This window comes from Clupea harengus, chromosome 13, assembly GCF_900700415.2.
Source record: "Clupea harengus chromosome 13, Ch_v2.0.2, whole genome shotgun sequence".
In the NCBI taxonomy this organism is placed as follows: Eukaryota; Metazoa; Chordata; class Actinopteri; order Clupeiformes; family Clupeidae; genus Clupea; species Clupea harengus.
This window is the reverse complement of record NC_045164.1, coordinates 3,708,929-3,728,842: the sequence shown is the minus strand read 5'-3', so window position 1 is coordinate 3,728,842 and position 19,914 is coordinate 3,708,929. Positions and strand designations below refer to the sequence as shown.

The window sequence follows — 19,914 nt, the reverse complement described above, 5'->3', positions numbered from 1 at the left end:
CTATGAAAGATCACAACTGACAACTGTGCAGTTTAATGTAGTTTATTAAATATTGCATAATAATACCGAAAATCACAGCAGTAAATATTGTTTTTCTTTCAATATTGTAACAGCACCGCAAATAAGCAAACAAAAGAAAATCTGCAATGTGCGTCTCCTCAAAGGTTCACATAATTATAAGAATCATGTATAGAGGCAATGATAAACATCTCTGTGTTGTCACTCTCTATGGTACTTGGTAAACGTTTTCTCCTTCCATGAAAGCTAAAACCTGTGATAAAGACAAATAAAGTATCCTTCAACATGGCATGGCCCACTGCGCTATTGTGAAGTTGGGAAGATAGCTGAAAATGAGGCACAATTGAATAAACCACATAAGTGACATAAGGCGTTATAAGTCCATAGACAATGGTGAGCATAATGTTAAATATGCTTCAGACTGTGCTCAACAATTCTCACTCTGTGCTTTGCCAAAAATAAAACAAATCCTTCTAGGTCCTGTAAATAAACTGGTATATTCATAGAGCTTTAGTGTGACTTTGAATCACTTGCATTCTCATCTTTTTTTTTATATAATACATATTTACATTTCATTGGACAAGCTCATGAATGGTTTCATGAATCAGTTCATGCTCCGAAATAGGTACTGATCAGTTTGACATACAAGGACACTGTTTGTAACCCCACATAAATACATTCATACATCAGCCGATGCTTTGTGGAGCCAAAACAAAAGAAAAAGAAATAAATGTTATGCCTTCCATTTCTACGCTGTAAAATTACTCGCTGGGTGTCCACTGCCATTTTTCCCTCTCAAAAAAATAGTATCAATATCCCCTCCCGCCGTATGACAGTAATATGTGGTCTGTGACAGAACGGACTTCAAGATTGTTGGACTAGGGTAACTCTTTCTTTCGTTTTGAGTCATTCGCAACATTCTGCCAAAGGTGTGACATGATTAGTCATGCAAGTCCTTGACAATTATGTCCGTAAAGTGTATTATAATGGCTATTACCTTACCTACGCCCTTTGCTGTAACATTTATTAAATGTATTGATGTATGTCTTCATAGGCCTTCAAATGGCCATTCAAACTTGATTTGAGCTAGTGCAGCCCAAAGACAGGCATTGCATCATTGTGTTGATGCACAGTGACCCAACTTCCTGTACCCACAATGTCTCCAGATAGTCAAGAAAGGCCTCCTGAGTGAAATGTTTGTCATGATCTACATTTTCTGTGTTACACTATTCGAAAGATCTAATCCCATGCCCTTCACAGCTTGGCAGTTATAGATAGCTGCAATGTAAGCAGGGTCACACTACAGTCAGCTGAAATAAACTTTTTGTAAAGTGATTGTTGAGGTGGACGTGAAGAGAAGCTAATAAAAACAGATGTGAAGGGATACTATTGATGGGAACGGTGAGATTCAAAGGCCTACACAATTCATTCTAAAGTGATAATGGAACAATGATGCGTGGTTATGGTGCAATAATAGCCCCAAACCGATCCAAGAACAGACGCAAAACTGGATTTTGAGCAGTTAAAATAAAAACATTCTCACAGAGATCATATCACTGGACGGTCCAATGCAGTGGATGTTAATGTATTAAGAAAAAACACTGATCTGGTAGTGTAAAACAACAGTCAAATTCACATGGTTAAATAACAACGTAATGTAACTGTCCACTTGTTTGACAAGTTGTCAGAAAGACATACATACAATAACACAGATGTGCCTTCTTTGCTTCCATTCTTTTGTAAGTCAAAACCCTTATGTTACTAAACTTTTGACACTCTTGCTGTCACAAGAACCACCTATCTCTGTTAGGCAACCAATTTCTAACCATGAGGGGAACTGTAGTTTTTTAAATGCACACATAAGTTAGCTATATTATCTGACCATGTAAACAAGTGATGTTACAGTATCCATATCACAGCTAAACAATGTAAATAAATTCAGTGAATCCGTATGGCAATTCTTAAGGTATTCCTGCCTGTCTCTCTTTGGTGTGGGCAGCAAAAGACAAACCAACAACTGCATGAAGTGCTGTATAATGAAAAAAAAAAACACACATTCTGCACAAGGGCTTGTTATTATGCCAGTCAGTGTCCACAAATCAACCCTTATCGCATTAATTTACTCCAGTCAATGGATCTATTGAATACATTCTGACCTACATCAACAGGAAATGTGAGTACAGTTGAAAAGAAGTGCTTTGATCAGTGATACGTTCCTTTCCAATATATATATATTTTTGTGGTTTCACTGCAGGCTATCAAATAGGGAGCAGGGAAACTTTTAAATGAGGACAATCAATTACACGATTGTTACAGCTGTTAAAGAAATGCTATCAGAGTACCATGAAATTCCAATGTACTATGTACTGCCAGCAAATGAATGGGTAAAACGACATTCTCGCTGTAGCTATGTCTATCAGTCCACCTACTTATAAAACTGATGTGGACAGAGTCCAGACACTGAAATTAGATCAGGAAGTTAGAATCTGAATTTGAATCTAGCTATTTAGGCGTGTTAAATTAACTCACAAGGCGTTGGAACATGCTGCAGCAACCCTCAGATTAGTCACAACATTAGCGTGTCAGCTAACACTAGCCCTCCAACTTTGTGTTGTAAAGCATTGCTTATCTGACCATTCACAATGAGAATCATTTGTACAAAATGCCTGAACTAAGCTGCCAAGCTGGCAGTGTCCTTGTATACCCAGACCAGATGTGGGATCAGTGAGTAGACTGATATTATGATGAGGATTGTGGCTTTCATATTTATTAGGCACAATGGAACTAGTGCGGCACTTGTTGTCTGCAAGATTGTATTTGTAAGAATGACAAAGACCATATGTCAACTGTTACTGGGAATTTTTAGGGACTTCTCTGAGGTAATTGTTTGATTTTTATGTTTAGTGTAACCTTATAAACTTTTAAACCCAAATGGAACAGATTTATACCGGGATTTTACACTCCTCTCACACCTTGAATGTAACCATAGCATGACTTTTTAAAACTTAGGCGTCCCTGTAAGTTCACATACGTTAGTATGGTTCAACTTGAGGTCAATGAGTTTTGAAATTCAAAACCATGGAATATAGTCTGTTGGACAAGCATCAAGTATGTGCCACCACATGCTGTGTGATGTCTGTCGGTGAACCTGACTACTCTCCACCAGCTACTGGTTTTCCTTTGGAAATACGTTATCAATTCTGCCAAGTCACTTAAGTGGACTTGGTTAACTCTGATTTAGTAAATTTAAAAGAAAGTATAGTTCGTTATTGTTGTTGGAACGCATGACTAAATCAAAGCAGGTATCTTGCAAAAGTAATAAAGAAACAAAGAATAACGAACTGCTGAATTCTCTAGGGCCACTCTGGGCAGATTCCATGGTTCCTCTTGAGGTCGTCTTGACCACTCCAATCAATGTTCTCTTGTATATCGCCACAAAAGCCTCCTACAGTCTTTCATGTGCCTAAGACATACTTCAACATCTACTGTAATACCTCCAATGATATGGCAAGGCTATTGTTGTGCGCAAGAATACACTGTATAGTTGTGAGGGGCGTTCAGAAATCACTAAAACCACACTATTCCATGTAGCTAGTTAGATTACAATGTGATTTAGTCAGGTGTGCAACACAGTAGAGGTACTGAAGTACGCCATGGTTTCGCTCGGGCTGTTAGGGTTAAAATGTTCCATTTCAACACCTCCCACTTGATTCATTTAGGGTCTATTTTCAGACTGCAAATGCAGACACAGGTTACCCAATCAGAATATTATGAATAATTGGAGTAAATAATTGGTGTCATTGCTTACGTGATGATAACCTGTTATGACTGATAAATGGTATGGGTGTGGAGAAGAAGAATGAAACGTTTACTGCTCCTGTGTTAGTGTTGGCAGTAGAGTCATTCTTGGATTAAGCTTAGTAGAACATTTAATGGTGCTATATTTAGCAGAAAATGCTAAATGTAGGCAAATAAATGTAATAGCTGAGGCCAATGTGTGACAGGATTCTATGCAAGTATGTGCCATGCATTTGAATGTGAAAATAGACTCTCTAGTGTGCTTGTCTGACATACCTCAAACCTTACTGATCACATACACAGACAACTATATTCACCTGGCTAGGAAACAATCCTCAAGAAAGTAAAACAAAAGAATAGTTCAAGATTTTTTTTTAAACTCAAGCGTGTTGGTAATGACATCCCAAGCTAAACAGGCATTCATGGTATCCTTCTAGAATCACCTCAGGTAAACTATACAATTGTACACTTTACACATTGACGGCCTTCACATAATTCCCTGGAAAAGTGCCAAACTGTTTCGTCCTCTTGGAGGTACCTGTAACACACACACAGAGAGAGAGAAAAGAGGTATCAGAAACAGGAAGTCTGTCAGGAAGCGATGACAATGGCTTGTTTGAAAGCCCTATGCACTTAAAACAGTGATGATAAGCTCAATAACTTTCCAGACATTTGAGAGGCTGCTGTGTTTAGTAAGCCAATGTCAATACAAAAGTAATCTTTCCAATAGACTATCGGTGTGTAATAAAATGTATATTTTGGGAGAATTCTGAAATGCCTGCTATACAAACTGTTGTGTTAAGTAGTATCCAGGAAGGTGAAAAAAAAGGGAACCTTGTCTATTCATATGCTGCATGCACATAAATAGCTCAACAGAAATTAAGCTAGCAAACAACAGGTCTGCAAACTAATCAAAAGGTAGTTTACAGTACCTGTAATCCAACTCAGCAATGCTTCTGCGTGATGGCAATTGATACCAAAGCTTTAAAATACCCTCATATAAATTAAGATGTGTTTATATATGGGTTCCTATATACACCCATATACATAGGCACTGGACACATGGGCTGTAATTCAATTGTAACAGTATAGGGATATGCACCCCGACACATATGCTACATTTGGCTATCTGTGGGAAATCTATCAAGTGATATGTGACACATACCAACGAACCAGCCGTCATCACACTTTTCCATGACACTGACAAGGTCTCCCTCCTGGAGCTCCAGCTCATCCTCGTTCTGTGGCACATAGCTGTACAGGGCCTGGAAACTGGAGAGAGGAGTTATACTAGTTACATTCATTCTATTGTCTTACCTAACGTACTCTAAGAGATGGCATTTAACCATCTTACACTTACGTATCTCTAAATATATATACTAAACGTATATCACTAACTATATATACTAAACGTGTACTAAAGAGATGGCGTCAGTTTTGATAGGAGCTGAATCTGACCTCAGCTTTGTTTTGTTTTTACGGATGCTGAAATTTCGAGAAACTGTCAACTTATATTTTAACCAACATCTGTAACTTCCCTCTCAGATGGTCTGAGAGATTAATAATGGAGTTATGTGTTTTGAGTTATGAATAATAGAGCGATAACAATGTGTTCCACAAGCTGCACGGATACACGGAAAGATAAAGAAAAGATACACGGAAATTACCACAAATTATGTCACCATCATAGAAGTTTCACTACACTGTAAAGGGTCTTTCCATGATAATAATAATAAGGATTGCACCCAGGGTTAATAGCAACCAGGCATTCATACTTCAAATCAATAGCACAGTCTGGTTTCAATTACGGGATTATCTACCTCATGCTAACAGAGTTCATATGGAAAGGAAACCAATCAAACAAAACTATGGTATGTTTCTGGCCAACTGCATCACTAATACATACAGATATGAATGACTACATGACCACATGGTGTATGTAGGGTGTGCATTTGTGTGTCTGTGTGTGTGTGTGCATGCTGTACTCACATTCCGCAGCTGAGTCGTCCAGGTTCAGGACTGCTGCTGTGGGACTGTGGTTGCTGGGAAACGATGAGAGAGTGTTTACTGGGATGAGGCGGCATCTTGTGCCTAGAGTCAAGGGGCCGAGACAGTGTGCTGCAGTACCTCACAGAGGTCTCGGCTATATTCATGATCTCATTACACACCGCCTCCTAGTGGAAAGGAGGACCAGGTGCACCACCGAACCCCCAACCAGGCACCCAGCAGCAGTCAGTCAGTCAGGGGCAAGAGTTGGAGGTTCAGGGACAGTTGCAGAAGGAATTAGCAGAAGATGGAGTTGCAGATAAGTGGAGGAAGAAGTAGGGGAAGAAGAGGAGGAGGAGGAGGAGGAGGAGGAAGAGGAGGATCCGTGTAAGTAAGAGGTGGGAAAATGGGAATCCGTTAGCACCAGGAGGAACAGCAGGAAAACCAGGAGAGGTTGGTGGATGGAGTCCCGTGGGTAAGCATGGTAGAGGCAGAGACACCAGAATGAGGGCATGTACAGACAGAGAGAACGATTAGTGTGGAAATCACTGGAGGAAGACATGATGCTCATTGACAAGGGCACAGACAACAGAGAGTATACCGTGCATGTTAAAGTGGTCATATGATTAGTCATAAGGTAAAGGTTATCTGACAGAACAGGATGGCAGTTACATGAAGGAGAGCAGTGGGTTAAGGGGAGCACGCCTGATTGTGAGATCATGAACACTTTTTATCCTCTGCATTCACCATGTTTATATGTATTACGCACATTTTTTAAACTTCAAATGTAAGGAGTAAAATCATTGTACTTTTCTGCATTTCCCTTAAAAATCCTCAAATGATTTCCCCAGAAGAAGGTTTTAACGGACCTAACTTTGAGAATTATTTTCAGTAGTTAGAGGATTACGGGGGAATGTTTTACCGTGAATGAGTTTGCGTTCATGTTGCTGTCCTGGATGTCGAAGAGCATGACTGGACTCCTGGAAGAGCGGCCGTGGTAGTCACTCTCATTTCTCAGAGGCTGAGGGAGAGAGGGGGGAGGGGAGCACAGAGTCAGGAGCTGAGGGGCAACATACAGTCATGTAGACGTGGTGGAAACATTCCTGTTAGGATGCGGAAAACACGGAGTAAATGTGCTGTTAGTAACGGCAAATTCAACCCTCGTTTCAGGGCTTGGAGAGTATTTCAGATCTGGGTAGAATATGTTTTTGGTACATGAAAGATATCAGGAAAAAAAGATATTACACACACATTCCAACATACTGCAATAACATCTATGCCCCTGTGGTACTTTTTAAACCTTAGGAAAATTCGTATAAATATCACCGTGTTTACTTGCATTTCCATAAAATGCTTAAGCTTGAACCTGCCACACAAAGTCACAGGACTGAACACTCGTTAGTGCTTGACTTCTTCATCGGCAAAATACAAGCGTTTCTTTTGTCTTTACTGGAATCCATCCTGGCATAAAAATTTTAAAAAGTGCAAAGATCACTCCAAACAGACTGGGTTTCATATAATTGGACAGCTGCACTTGAGATTACGGCGAAACTTTATGCACACCATGCAAGTTCACTCCTGTTGTTAGGAACAAGCAATAAAACATTCCTTCTCACAAACAAGACACCTCCGGGGGACTTTGAAAAATGGTGCAAGTTAATTGTGAGCACACGTAAGTCTGCAAAAATTCATGGTTTGAAAGACTGTAAATTAGCAGGAGCATTTTTTCCCTTCAAACTGTTTTGCAAAAGCAAAGGCAACATGAATAAAATACCCAATCTTGGCAGAAAAAACAAAAACAAATTTAGTTTATCAAAATGTCGCAAAATCAATTAATCATTTCTTGAATTGTCATACAGTGCCACTTGGTGAAATTTTTACTGCATTTGGATGATTGCCTTTGCTTTTGCACTGTGGAATCTGCCACCTCCTGTTTCTCAAGTGAAAGCACGGCCATCAATCACAACACGCATCTGCTCACAGAGTCTGTCATTCCATTTCAAACCGCCTCTGTGGGAGGCTGAGCTACAAGGAGGAGAAATCGCTGCGGCTTCAACACAGCCCAGACCTCCAAGCTCCCCAACCTTACAGCACTGAGATGCAGCAACCGCACACCATGCATGAGGTACCTCTGCAGGGCTATTGGCCCAGCTGCCCTGGCCCCCGCGTGGGGGGCAAGATCGACCACCCTCTGGGCCCTCCCTGTCGTGGAGCTCCCTCTCCAGAGGGCTCACCCCGGTCAGCCAGCCCTCTAGGCCGGCTCCCCCGCATGGGCTCAGGCTCCGGGAGAGACGTGGGGAGGGAGGGGAGAGGAGGAAGTCCTCGCCCGTGGGCGGGGTGAAGGTGAGGAAGGGCGTGGCGGAGCTGGGACGGGGCGGGTAGGGAGGGGGCAGGGGGGAGGCAGACGGAGAGCCCATGGGGGAGATGCAGTAGTGACTGATGAGAGGCACGGGGGGCACGGGGGGCACTGGGCTGCCGGAGTAGGATGGGGGCAGGTACTCGCCCCAGCGGTAGGAGGCTGAGGGTGGGGGGGGCAGCGGCGGTGTGGGGGCTGTCGGGGGGCCTGCCGCCCCCATGGTGAGGGAGATCCACTCGTTGGAGATGGTCTGGACCTCGGGGGAGACGGAGCGCGCGGGGGAGCGCGGGAGAGGGAGTGGTGCGGTGGTGAGCCGGTTACGGATCGGCTAAAGGGAGCCAACCAGAACCGACCATAAAGAGAGAGAGGGAGAGAGAGAGAGAGAGATGGAGGCAGTGTTGGAGAGTGGAGAAGAGAAAAAATAAGGAATAAGAGATTGACACAAGAAAAGGACGGGTGAAAAACAAGCATCTATGAAAACAAACCACTTCTAGAAAAGACAGAATAAAATGATAAAGATGAAAGAGAAAGAAAGAGAGATAATGAGACACACATTCACAGATTTTCATTCCCTCGGGGACTCCTGAGCTGTTTCTGTGGAGGAACCTCAGTGGTAAGACAGCTGTGTGTGTGCTTACCAGGGGTGAGGCGTTGGTGCTACGGTGGGGCGAGTGACTGATGGGCGGGTCGGGGTAATCAACTCCATTTTTGACGCGGGGTCGCCTGTGCACCTCCACGTAGGTGACGGGGAAGATGCCTTGGCGGTTGGTGCCGGCGATTTTGCCCTCGTACCAGTTCTCGTCCACCCTGCGAATGAGTATGATGCGCTCCCCCTGCAGGGCAACCCAGGAACAGCACTGTTAGAGTAGCACACATACCAGCCACTGCTGTACTAGCTGGCCATCAGGGTGATTCATGATAATAGCAAGAAAGCAATTAGAAAATAGAACACAAGCTAGAAACATTTTTATACTATTTCAGGTATTAATTTAGACACGTTCAGTAAAATGTATCTTAAAAGTCCAGAGTACCCTGACAAAAAGAGAAAGCACCTTAATCTAGTTTCAGAAAAGTGTGTCCTAACTTTACACTGGTGCTGGATTTAATGGTGAGGTTCACTTAGACATCCTTGCCTTTCTGAAGGACATCTCAACGGGAGTGTCGCCATTAAAATTGAAGCGGGCGAAGGCCTCTCCATACTCCAGCACCTGAACAGGAGCGCTTTTCTGTGGCTGGGCTTTTTCAGTGGGAGGAAGAATCTGAAGAGAGGAGAGAAGAACAAGAAGAGGAGAGAAAAGAACAGATGAGGAGAGGAGGGAATATTAAAAGAGAGAAGAGGTTAGCAGACAGGTTAGCAGAAAAGAATACATGAATTAATGTAAATTATATCCACTAATGTCCACTCATGTTAGATATGAATTCTGAAGATTCACAAACCAGAAAAAAACACACAAAGGACTTTGTAGTCTGCTTTGGGTGTGCAATAGAATGCTCCCTCCCTCGAACATTCACTCTCTATAGCCTAACATATTCACTACAGATAACTACAGGAAGGATTTTTTCAATAGGAAGAGCAGCAGCCCATGTGTATCTTCTGATAAGACTGCATGGAAATGAATTGTTTACCCTCATCATACCACCCACTGCGCCCTGCAGAATCATTTCTGGTCTGTCTGTGTGCTCTGATAAGCTGAGGGCACCCAAGTGTAACTTTTACTCCTATCTGAATGGAGGAAGAGAGAGAGGACAGAGAGAGAGAGAGAAAACAGAGAGAGGGGTAGAGAGAGAGAGAAAGAGAGAGAGAGAGAGAGAGAGTGAGGTAGAGGTAGAGGTAGAGAGAGAGAGAGAGAGAGAGAGAGAGAGAGAGAGAGAGAATGGCTGTTTTACCTCGATGTAGCTCCTGGGGAAAATACCGACTCGACCGTGGTGCTCACCCTCAAACCAGTTCTGATCCACCTGCCGGTAGATGTACACAATGTCTCCTTTCTGAAACGGGAGCTCCCTGAGGCCCAGGAGAAGGAAATTCACTTAGTTACAATCCTACCTCAAACTAAACACTGCATGTTCTAATGTGACAATCAGACATGAAATCCAGTCCAGTGTGAGTGCATAGGATTCCTGTGCAGATTGATAGTGTACCATCAAGGTATTAAGTTACTGATGAAAAGTTATTAGGGATAACAATACATTACTATAATACTATAAATTAATATATTATAAATTAATATCAACTACTATCAACTACGATATTACCATGATAATTTTCTTTCCTAGATAACAGTAGTCTCAGTTGTTACAGTTCATTCAACTCTAAAGGTAGTTTTAGTGATGTATGCAATTCAATGAAGAAAACATCAACAAGTTTGGACTTACTTTAGGGTTTCAGCTTTAAAGTCAAATTTGGCCAAGGCAGGAGTTCTCTGCAGAGAATCAGAGGCACCAGTGTGAGGATCAAGAAACACATAGAATCCGCTCATGGTTCTGTGGTCAACCAGCACAAACATTTGAACACAGACTGAATCTTAAATCTGTTACAAGACCTTTTTCTTCAGATAGCTTGAAGTAGCTTGAGGGATCAGATAAGCTAACTCCAGTAAATCCATTCAAAACCGATTCATGTTAATCTCCGAATTAAAGGCTGCTAATGTATTGCATTCAAAGTCTCTGTAATCATCACTGATAGATTGATCTGATTAATCTTTTGCTTCTTTTTCATATGTTTTTTTTTTAGAAAGAATACCTCTATCAAGAGAGATGACAACTTTAAGATAAAAGAGGAATTAAAGCCTTTTAACTCCCTGTAAGATTACAGATTCAATACCATTCAAGTGCATCTCCCCTTTGATCATTAGAGACTGAATCTCCACATATACCATATCATCCAGTGCTACAAACACTGTTACATTGTTTACTGCCCTGTCCCACCACCAATGTACCACCACTTCATTAGAGGGTTAAAAAAAAAAAAAAAACATTATGGACCTGGTCTTAAACCCTGCGCTCCTATCTATTTCAAAGGCTTCCTTTGAAGCTGCCCATTTCGAACATACTGGGTGGTCCCATCCCAATGGCTTTTGCCTAATCAACTTCATACAAAAGTTTACCGACACGTGGGCCGACGATGTTTCTTTCACTCCTCGCCCCTTAACCCGCATCGGTGGGCCAACAAAGAATGCGAATGGCGGTGTGTATTATTTCATTATCAAGTTCGCACCGCTAACGTGCAGGCCGCATTCAACTGACCCGACGCGTTGGCGTGTCTCTGCGCTGCATTTAACATGTGAGCTCACTGCGGTAGCGGGTGCTGCCCTTTTAGTCACACACGTCCATTGAGAGTATTCCAGCAATGGGAGGAATGAAGAACATGTGATTCCGTGCTTCTGTCACTCATGTAAGACCAGAGGCCTGCTACTGTAGGGGCTCACACATAAAAATCTGATACTGACAGGACAGGCTGGATGACGGATGTCCCGGCCGTCGTGTCTACGCTGCCCCTCTGTCCTTCTCTCTCTCTCTCTATGTCTCTCTCTTTCAATCTCTGTCTTTCTTTCTTTCGTCCATGTCTTAGTTTTTCCGTTCCGGATGGTTCTTTGCAGCAGCAGCTGGCTTTAGGACACATGATTAATTGTAACAGACTTTGAGAACCGTAAACATAGCATCCTGGCATTCTGTTGGTTGAATGGCCGACACGTAATGTATAAATATAGCTGACATTTTTTTCTGAAGGAATGCTGCAAACGTATTGAGCGGTGTCTACTCTGATCCCACAAACACTATGGGATTACTCTTGGTTCAAGACCCATTCTACACGTTCACACTAAACTAATCTCACATACACATACCATGTCATGCACATGTAATGAAGGCCAGAATGGCTGGGCTTTGGATATGGACGCTGCTGATGGACACAAATGCATGAAAGCTCTCTCATACATGCGCACAAAGACTCACACAAACACAGAAGACACACACACATACACACACACACCTCTGGGCCAGATTTCCTCTTTTCAGAGTCGTTGATAGTGAGCAGGTCACCGAAGCGGTCGTTGGTGATAAACTGGTGGTGGGTCAGCACAATGCCTGCGTGTCGCCGCGATGCGATATCAGCCTCTTCCTGCTCCCGCTTCAACCTCCTCTGCTCCTCCAGAATTTTCTGCACCCCCCCCAAGCACAAAGACATGGGAAGGAAAAGAAAGAAAGAAAAGAAAGAAAGAAAGAAAAAGAAAGAAGAAGTGGTCTTATTTAGTTCATCATTGTATCACTGCAGTGTACTGCTATATATCTTTAAAGCATTAGCAATGAATTTCAATTCTTACAGTTGTGCTAATAAGTATATAACGACGTACAACAACGTCAGTCTTCAGTCTTAGTTAGTGAGCACCCTGTCTGGTTTGTTCATTACTCTGTGAAACTCTGTACTTGTTGGTTCCCAAACCAAGCCATTCCTTGGGCAACGTGTGCCCTAGAGTGGGATGGGCAGCCTCTGACTTGTTACATAAGGCTTACGAAAGAGCTGGGAGAGCAGACGGCAGCGGCTGAGGGGCGTCTCACCTCTTTGTCTCCGTATCTCCTCCTTGCACCCTCATCGGGTTCGTCCCCGAACTCCGTCCTACTCGGCGGGAGACCGGAGTCCGAATCTGTGACGGGGAAAAGCAGCAGAAGTTCTTCAGCGCTGTCATTAGACCTTGCTGAACTTCACTGGAAACTACTTTGCCAAACCGTGAAGTCATTCACACAGTAGGCGCCATGACTCACAACATACACACACACACACACACACACACACACACACACACACACACACGCATTCAGACACACATACACATACACACAAACACACACACACACACACAAATACACTCAGAACTGTGTCCTGTCATGATTCCAGGTTTGTAAAAGAATGATTAATGGTGCTTTGCCTGAGAAAAAAACTAAGCAACTAAGCATAGATAGAACGTGGAATCATTCGAGGACTTCACAAACAGATGTTCTCCATTACAAAGACATCAGTTGTGAAAGTGAGTGATGAAACCGGCACACTGAAATGAGCAAACGTAACTAAGGCACAGCAACACAAAACATGGACACATCATGGCTCATGGGTAATTTCAGTATCTGAGACAGGAAAGGAACAACTCACTAATTTAGTCTGTAATATAATGATTGTCACAAGACATCAGTAAAAGCCATGATGTGTCTAAATGATCTAACAGGAAACACACACACACAAGTATGATAAATGAAGGAGAAACACAGTTGATATGATTCCAGTGCAGTGCCAATCAACTACTTGGAGGTGTTGCAACAACTTTTAAATTCTTCATTGTTTTACAACGTGCTATAAATACTTAGGCAGCCACCCAAGAAATTACAACACTTGAAGAAAAACACACCCAAAGTGGAATTTTACACAATTATTCTGCCCAATTTAACAGTGTGTGACTGGCAAATAGTTCATACCCTCCACAACATAAGACATAACACCAATGGTAGGTCTATGGTAATAAATGCAGCATGTATTTCTTTTTTCCAAATAATATCCGAACCAGGACAACAATCAGATGAACAAGTTGTAAGATATCAAAAGACAAAACACTAAACCAAGCACAGAGTCAGCATAAAGAAGGAACATGTATAGATTCAAAATGTATTTGAGGGATTGTTCTAGACTCCTTTGCCATTTTGAAACAGACCTACATTGTGTGGACACTCTCTCAGATCTATTCACAGCTCCAACATATTGTTGACACTGGCACTAATACACTGAAATGAATACCAGTTTATATGAGATGTCATACCAGTTTCACTGCGACTAATGAAAGGTGCTGATGAATACACAAAGGTAAACGCTTCAAAACACCAAGTGATTGAACTTCCTGACGGAAGCGAGCGAGAGGGTTGCTGAGTGTGAAAACAGAAGAACTGAAGATGACACACCATGGCAGTGTGAACAACAAGGAACCACCATAAAGAACAAAAAAACACGGTGCAGGACCGGCGGGCACCTCAGGCAAGTCACACAGAGAGCGGCGAGTGAGATGGAGAAGGAGGGAGGGGGGGGGGGGGTCATGAATCATGAGCCATGAAGTCACTCGGTCGCAGAGCAGCACACAAACAACAAACAGGGTCGCATGCCACACCAAACCCAGATGGGAGTCTCACAAAGTCACCAGGGCGTGAAGAACCAAAGAAGAAGGTCAGGGAAGGGAAATAAAAGTGAGTGACCACAGACATGGTGATATGTGTGGGTCTGTGTGCATGTGTGAGTGTGTGTGTGTGTGTGTGTGTGTGTGTGTGTGTGTGTGTGTGTGTGTGTGTGTGTGTGTGTGTGTGTGTGTGAGCAGGACACAGGCGCCCAGAGTCTGAAGATAGCCACCTCGCTGGTGAGTTGCCTCTGCTGACAGGTGGTTCCTGTTGCCATCCAAACTTTCCCCGTTACCAAAGTCGCCGCTGTTGCCCCCGGCGCCCTCCGTGGGCGACCCCTCCCCGTTGCTAAGCCGGTCCAGCACCTCCAGAGAGGAAAGTCGCTGGGGGATCAGCGGCTGGGGCTCCAGTGCCTTGGTGGCCGACAGGGCGCCTGTTCGCTTGCCTTGCTGTGACCTCCGGAGGCGGAAGGGTGCGGGCCCCATGAGTAGGAGGTTAGCAGGCATAGCGTGCTGCTTCTTGTCCAGAGGGGAGAGCAGCTTGCTGGGCTGGGTGCTGCCAGCCTGCTGCCTCTCGTGCCGGAGGATGGTGGTGAAGCGGGTGTAGGAGGCCGGGCAGGACCCTTTGCATTTGCTTGGCTTGAGGTGAAGGTGGAGAGGGGAGAGGTTAGGGTGGTGGTGACTGTTGTGGTTGTGGTGGTGGTTATGGTGAATGTGGTTTGGCTGTAGGTGTGGGAGGGGGAGCGAGTCCGGCACCAATGCCTCTTCACAGGAGGATGAGTTCTCGGTAGGAGCGTTCCCAGTGGAGCCGCTGTCCGTGTCTGCCTCTGTCTCCTCCGTGCCCGAGTGTGAGCCGGGCCTCCCGGCAGCGGCCCTGGCCGTGCTGCGGAGCTCAAAACAGGACAGGCCTTCTGCCGTCTCGCTGTCAGAGTACGAGGAGGTGTCATCTCCCTCAGGTGAATTGGCCTCCGACTCCACCAGGAGGCAGCCTGCCAAGCGCTGGGCCTCACCGGAGACCACCAGGGACTCAGCAGAGAGCGCGGAGGGCAGGTAGCAGGCAGGGGCCGGGCTGTGGGAGGGACTCTGGCTGCAGTGGAGGGTGGGCATGGAGGCAGAGCGAACGGGGGCTGTGTAGGGCACCGATCGCTGGATGATCTGCTCGAACTCCGTCACCCTGTAGGACACGGCGTTTCGGGAGACAATGCCCCCCTCGCCCATCTCGCCCTCACCCCTGCCCCCACCTGCAGTCGTGCTCACCTTCTCGAAGAGCGAGGTCAGGCTCCGCACGCTCCCATGAGGGCTGGAGCCCAGCGAGCACGGCCGCTGGATCTGGTGCATGTTCCGGTAGAGCGCCGAAAACTCTGCCGCGCTTCTGCGGTTCGCAGCTGTACTCGGATCGTTCCTTAGATCCTCCACGCTCTCTGACAGTCTGTTCATCTTTGACGCCGAGCAGGTTCCGGCTGCTTCCTCCTTTTCCAGCTCCTCCTCGTCGTCCTCCACACACCCGTTAGTGACCCTGTGTGACCCCTCACAGCTGGGGGTCTTTTGGGGCCCGTTGGCCTCAGTCCTCTCCTGACTCTCACCAGTAGGTGGCAGCAGTTTGGGCTTGAACTTGGAGGGGAGTATTTGGGGGATGCAGACTTTGGCAGCGGACAAGGGCTTCTTACCCTTACAGGGGTGACCTAGCGCATTACTGGCAAGAACTGACCGACTATTTACAGAGGAGCAGGGTGAAATTATATAGCCATTCCCACCTTTATAATCCGCTGGGCAAGCATGCAGGATAACAGAATAAACAGGATATTAGATTGCGGCAGCAACACATTGGCACATACTAAAAATCACAACAACAAAATGCCTGAGTATTAAAGCAACACAAATTCTCATGTCATTTTGTCAATCACGACTCACACAAACAACAGCAACAAGTACAAACGTCCAGGAAAGCAGCATGGAGAAGAACTTCAGTTCAACAGTAACACTCAGAGGACTGACAGATCTCCACAGATTAGCTTTAAGGGCTAAATTAAAGCTAATATCTTCTGCTTTTAAAATGACATGCCAATCAAACATTCAACATCATTTTCACCACAAAATGACTTCATAGCTATAGTCACCGAGGCAAATACCACAGAACCCAAAACATAAACTGGCATGAAAAATGCTGTGATGTGTATAAACTGATGCGAAATAACTTAATTCAGCTCATTTCTCCTGGCTCTCACACCCCTTAGCTTTCCGTCTGACTCTAAACAACTGTGAGCGTGTGCACTTGGGCCCGTGCTTTCCTGTTTGGCCCACGGTGGTGAAAGCAGAGACTGGGATAGGAAACTCAGCCCTGGACCAGCCTGTCTCGGGATGAAAGTGACTAGAGCACAGTGCTCTCACTGAAGGTTCTCTGCTCAGGAAAACAACTAGCCTGTCTAGTCGCTAACAAACAAACCACAATATCCCTGCAGAGACAGACAAGAGCACTGGGCCGAGCATTGTCTAGCCAGACAAACTGTCCCAAACCAAGGGTGAGTTCTAAAAAGTCATTTTGCAATCCAAACCAATAAAACAGCCATGCACAGTTTGTGTATGGAATGCAACATGGCTATATTTAATTGTCTTTTTGTTTTTTGTTTTTCTAAGGCTATTGAATAGAGCTTAAGGGAATGTAAAACAAAGGTAACTCTCTCTCTCTCTCTCTCTCTCTCTCCCCTCTGACAGTCCAAAAGACTATGAAATGTAAGACAGCTGGCTTAGGCATTTGCTGTTCTTTTTTTTCCCCTCTGTGTGTTTTTTAACAGGTCTGTAAAATAGATACGGACTTCATGATGACAGACTGAAACTATTTTCTCTGCATTCCTCATCAGCCAGTGCCCAGGCATTTCAGCATTAGTTTGGAAGGAAGAGAAACATGACTGCTGTACTGTTTTAAGCCTTTCCTAAAAACTTGGCTACAGAAAATGAAGTAAGTCTCTGTTCATGGTTAAATTCTATATTTAAGTCCATTTGAAACCAATGCCTAAATATAAATAAATAAATCTAGCCTTTGTGTAACTTGAAGCCCTTTACTTTTGTACAACTCCTTTAGTATTTAGTATTTAGTATTTATCCAGCCAGGTTCATCTATCTCAATGAGTTCCACTGAAATGGTTGCGTCAGAGGTGCACAAATGCAGGAGCCATAAAAAGTGGGCCAGATATCACTAATGGACAAACCAGACCCTGCTATAATTAGCAGGCCTAGTAAAGAGCCAGAAGAATAGTGTCTCCTCAGCTGAGGACCAAAGGTGCCTCAAGGGTCACTCTCTTTTGTTTGTCACTATCAGGCATTAAGCTGAATGTTCACTTTTGTGGCAGGGTAAGGCTGTGGGGGTCATCCATCCTGTGGCAGCCCCCCCACTCCCATCAAACAGCTCAACCACTCAAGCCCGTACCTTTTCCTTCCCCCCCAACCCCCTGCCGTCTCCGACACACACCTCCCCCAGCAGGTCAGCATTTCTCTTTAGAGGGGTCGTGTGCTGGCATTCCATCCTCTGACCTCACTCTGACAGCTGACTTCCTCATGCCTAACCACCCACATGTGTGTGCGTGTCTCTGTCTGTGTGTGTGTGTGTGTGTGTGTGTGTGTGTGTGTGTTGGGTCCAGCTTGTTTATCTCACCCCTGCCGGCACCCTAACTTGCCCAGCTAAAATCTAGACCTCCTCCTCAATCATGTCTCTCCCTCCCTCTCTCTCCCTCCCTCCGTCCCTCTAACTTGCTCTCTCTCCTCTCCATTTTTCCACTCTCTGCGACTGTCCCCTCTCTGGATCTCCACCTCTGTCCCCTGGAATTCTCCATGGAGCCGTGGCCCAAAGCTCCTAAAGCCTCAGCTACTTTATCTGCAGACAGGCAGACAGACCGACCAACAGACAGACAGACAAGCAGCGCTAACCTCCAGCTAATCCCGCCTTCCGCAAGGGAAACCAAAGGCAACCTAATTTCGCAATGGAGGGCAGGTGGCTAAATCGGGATGAACCAGCCATGTTTCTTTTTTTACCTTTTCTAATGGGCTGTATTAAAAACAAATGGCATGAGATGAGGGGGGTGGGGGCATAGCGTGAGAGCCACACAAAACAAAGCAAAGCTGACGTGCAAATGAGGAAGTACGCGGATGGGGCTCAAAGGGTTCTGCTCTCTCTCTCTTTCTTTCTTCTCTCTCTCTCTTTCTCTATCTATCTCTCGCTCTGGCATTGCGGTTGGGGCAACACTTTATTTTTAGGCCCAGACTAAATTGAAAAGTTCCTAGTTTTCCATTAGCTAGGAATGCTCCTGGGAACCAGAGTGACCGTGTTCCTGACTGAGCTCGTCAGGCAACCATTATGCCTTTTGATGGATTCCAGTCACCTACGCTTAGCTAAAAAAGAATCACAGAGAAACCATAGAGCAAGCGGTACGCTGGGTCCCTCAGAACAGCCCTAGAGTAGGGACACTGATACTGACTGCGTCAGAGATAAGGTGAGCAGGTTTGCAGGTTAGTTGGGTGTGCTAGTCGGAGGGTCTTACCTTTGGAGGAGGACGAGCTGGGGTGGCGCTTGTTGAGTGCCCTCAGACCTTGCAGGGGGATGTCTCCGCCCTCCAGGACACTCTTGTAAATGTGCCGGTCGCATTCTGGAGCGGTTGGGTCCCTGGACCCACCGTCCTTCTCAGTCTCATCGCTGTGGTCTGTATTACAGGAGGAGCTGCGACAGAGAGTGAGAGAGAGCCAGTGAAAGTGTGTGTGAGTGTGTGTGTGTGTGACAGAGAGAGAGAGAGAGAGAGAGAGAGAGAGTTAGTGTGTGTGTGTGAGTGTGTGTGTGAGAGAGAGAGAGTTAGTGTGTGTGTGTGAGTGTGTGTGAGAGAGAGGGAGAGAGAGAGAGAGAGAGAAAGAGTGTGTGTGTGTGTGTGTGAGAGAGAGAGAGGAAGGGAGAGAGAGAAAATGGGAAGGGAGGGAGAGAAAGAGATGCCAGCACTGCATTAAGTAAAGCTGCTTTCGGACCATAAGCCTGATTAGCGGAGAGAACTTTTATCTGTTTGGATAAAAATCTGTCAGAGGATAACTCGCTCCAGTGTTAATTAACACCAAGTTTTTTTCGAAAGGTCACGTGTTGTTTTTATTACCCAGAGTTCCCCTCTTAAAAGGAACCAATGACTTAAGTGATACTGGTGAGGCCATACTTCCTCGTAAACACACAGATATACAGAGCAGAGGCTTCACCTTTGCCCTTCCAGCCCCGGGAAAAGGAATCTGTTCTCATCGTCTTACGTCCTGGGCCGTGCTGGAAAGGAATTAGCTTATGTATCTCTCCTAAGGCCTGGTGATAGGGAACTTTCTTGGCTGAAGTAAACAGCGCGAGCCAGGTTAACCCCTTATCTGTGCATTCCTGAGGGTCCACATTGGAAGCGGTCTAAAAATATTAAGCTTTCCCATATGCGGCTCCGGAGGTTATGCACCTGCACTTCTTCACAGGGTAGATATCATCCACTCCTCCTGACTGTCGGCAGAGTGTTTATCTCTGATCTTTTTACGCAGAAGGCATAACTATGTGTGGTGGAAATACATAGTATAGAGACAAGGGGTTTCTTGTTGGGAGGTCACATGTGG

The 19,914-nt window shown here is 45.0% G+C and overlaps 1 protein-coding gene across 1 annotated transcript in view; it reads right to left on the bottom strand.

Annotated features, from left to right (window-relative positions):
- Nucleotides 1–26: 26 nt before the first annotated feature.
- Nucleotides 27–19,914, bottom strand: part of LOC105890924 (sorbin and SH3 domain-containing protein 1) — a 58,162-nt gene continuing 38,274 nt past the window's right edge. Inside the window, exons 16-28 of the mRNA XM_042709484.1 lie at nt 18,837–19,012; nt 14,538–16,070; nt 12,713–12,798; nt 12,147–12,314; nt 10,532–10,578; nt 10,046–10,160; nt 9,292–9,417; nt 8,797–8,991; nt 7,932–8,486; nt 6,725–6,823; nt 5,851–5,990; nt 4,982–5,121; nt 27–4,354 (exon numbers count right to left, since the gene is read on the bottom strand). Of these exons, the coding sequence (XP_042565418.1) occupies nt 4,287–4,354; nt 4,982–5,121; nt 5,851–5,990; nt 6,725–6,823; nt 7,932–8,486; nt 8,797–8,991; nt 9,292–9,417; nt 10,046–10,160; nt 10,532–10,578; nt 12,147–12,314; nt 12,713–12,798; nt 14,538–16,070; nt 18,837–19,012 (3,448 nt within the window). The 3' untranslated portion in view covers nt 27–4,286. The remainder of the gene's footprint in view (nt 4,355–4,981; nt 5,122–5,850; nt 5,991–6,724; nt 6,824–7,931; nt 8,487–8,796; nt 8,992–9,291; nt 9,418–10,045; nt 10,161–10,531; nt 10,579–12,146; nt 12,315–12,712; nt 12,799–14,537; nt 16,071–18,836; nt 19,013–19,914) is intronic.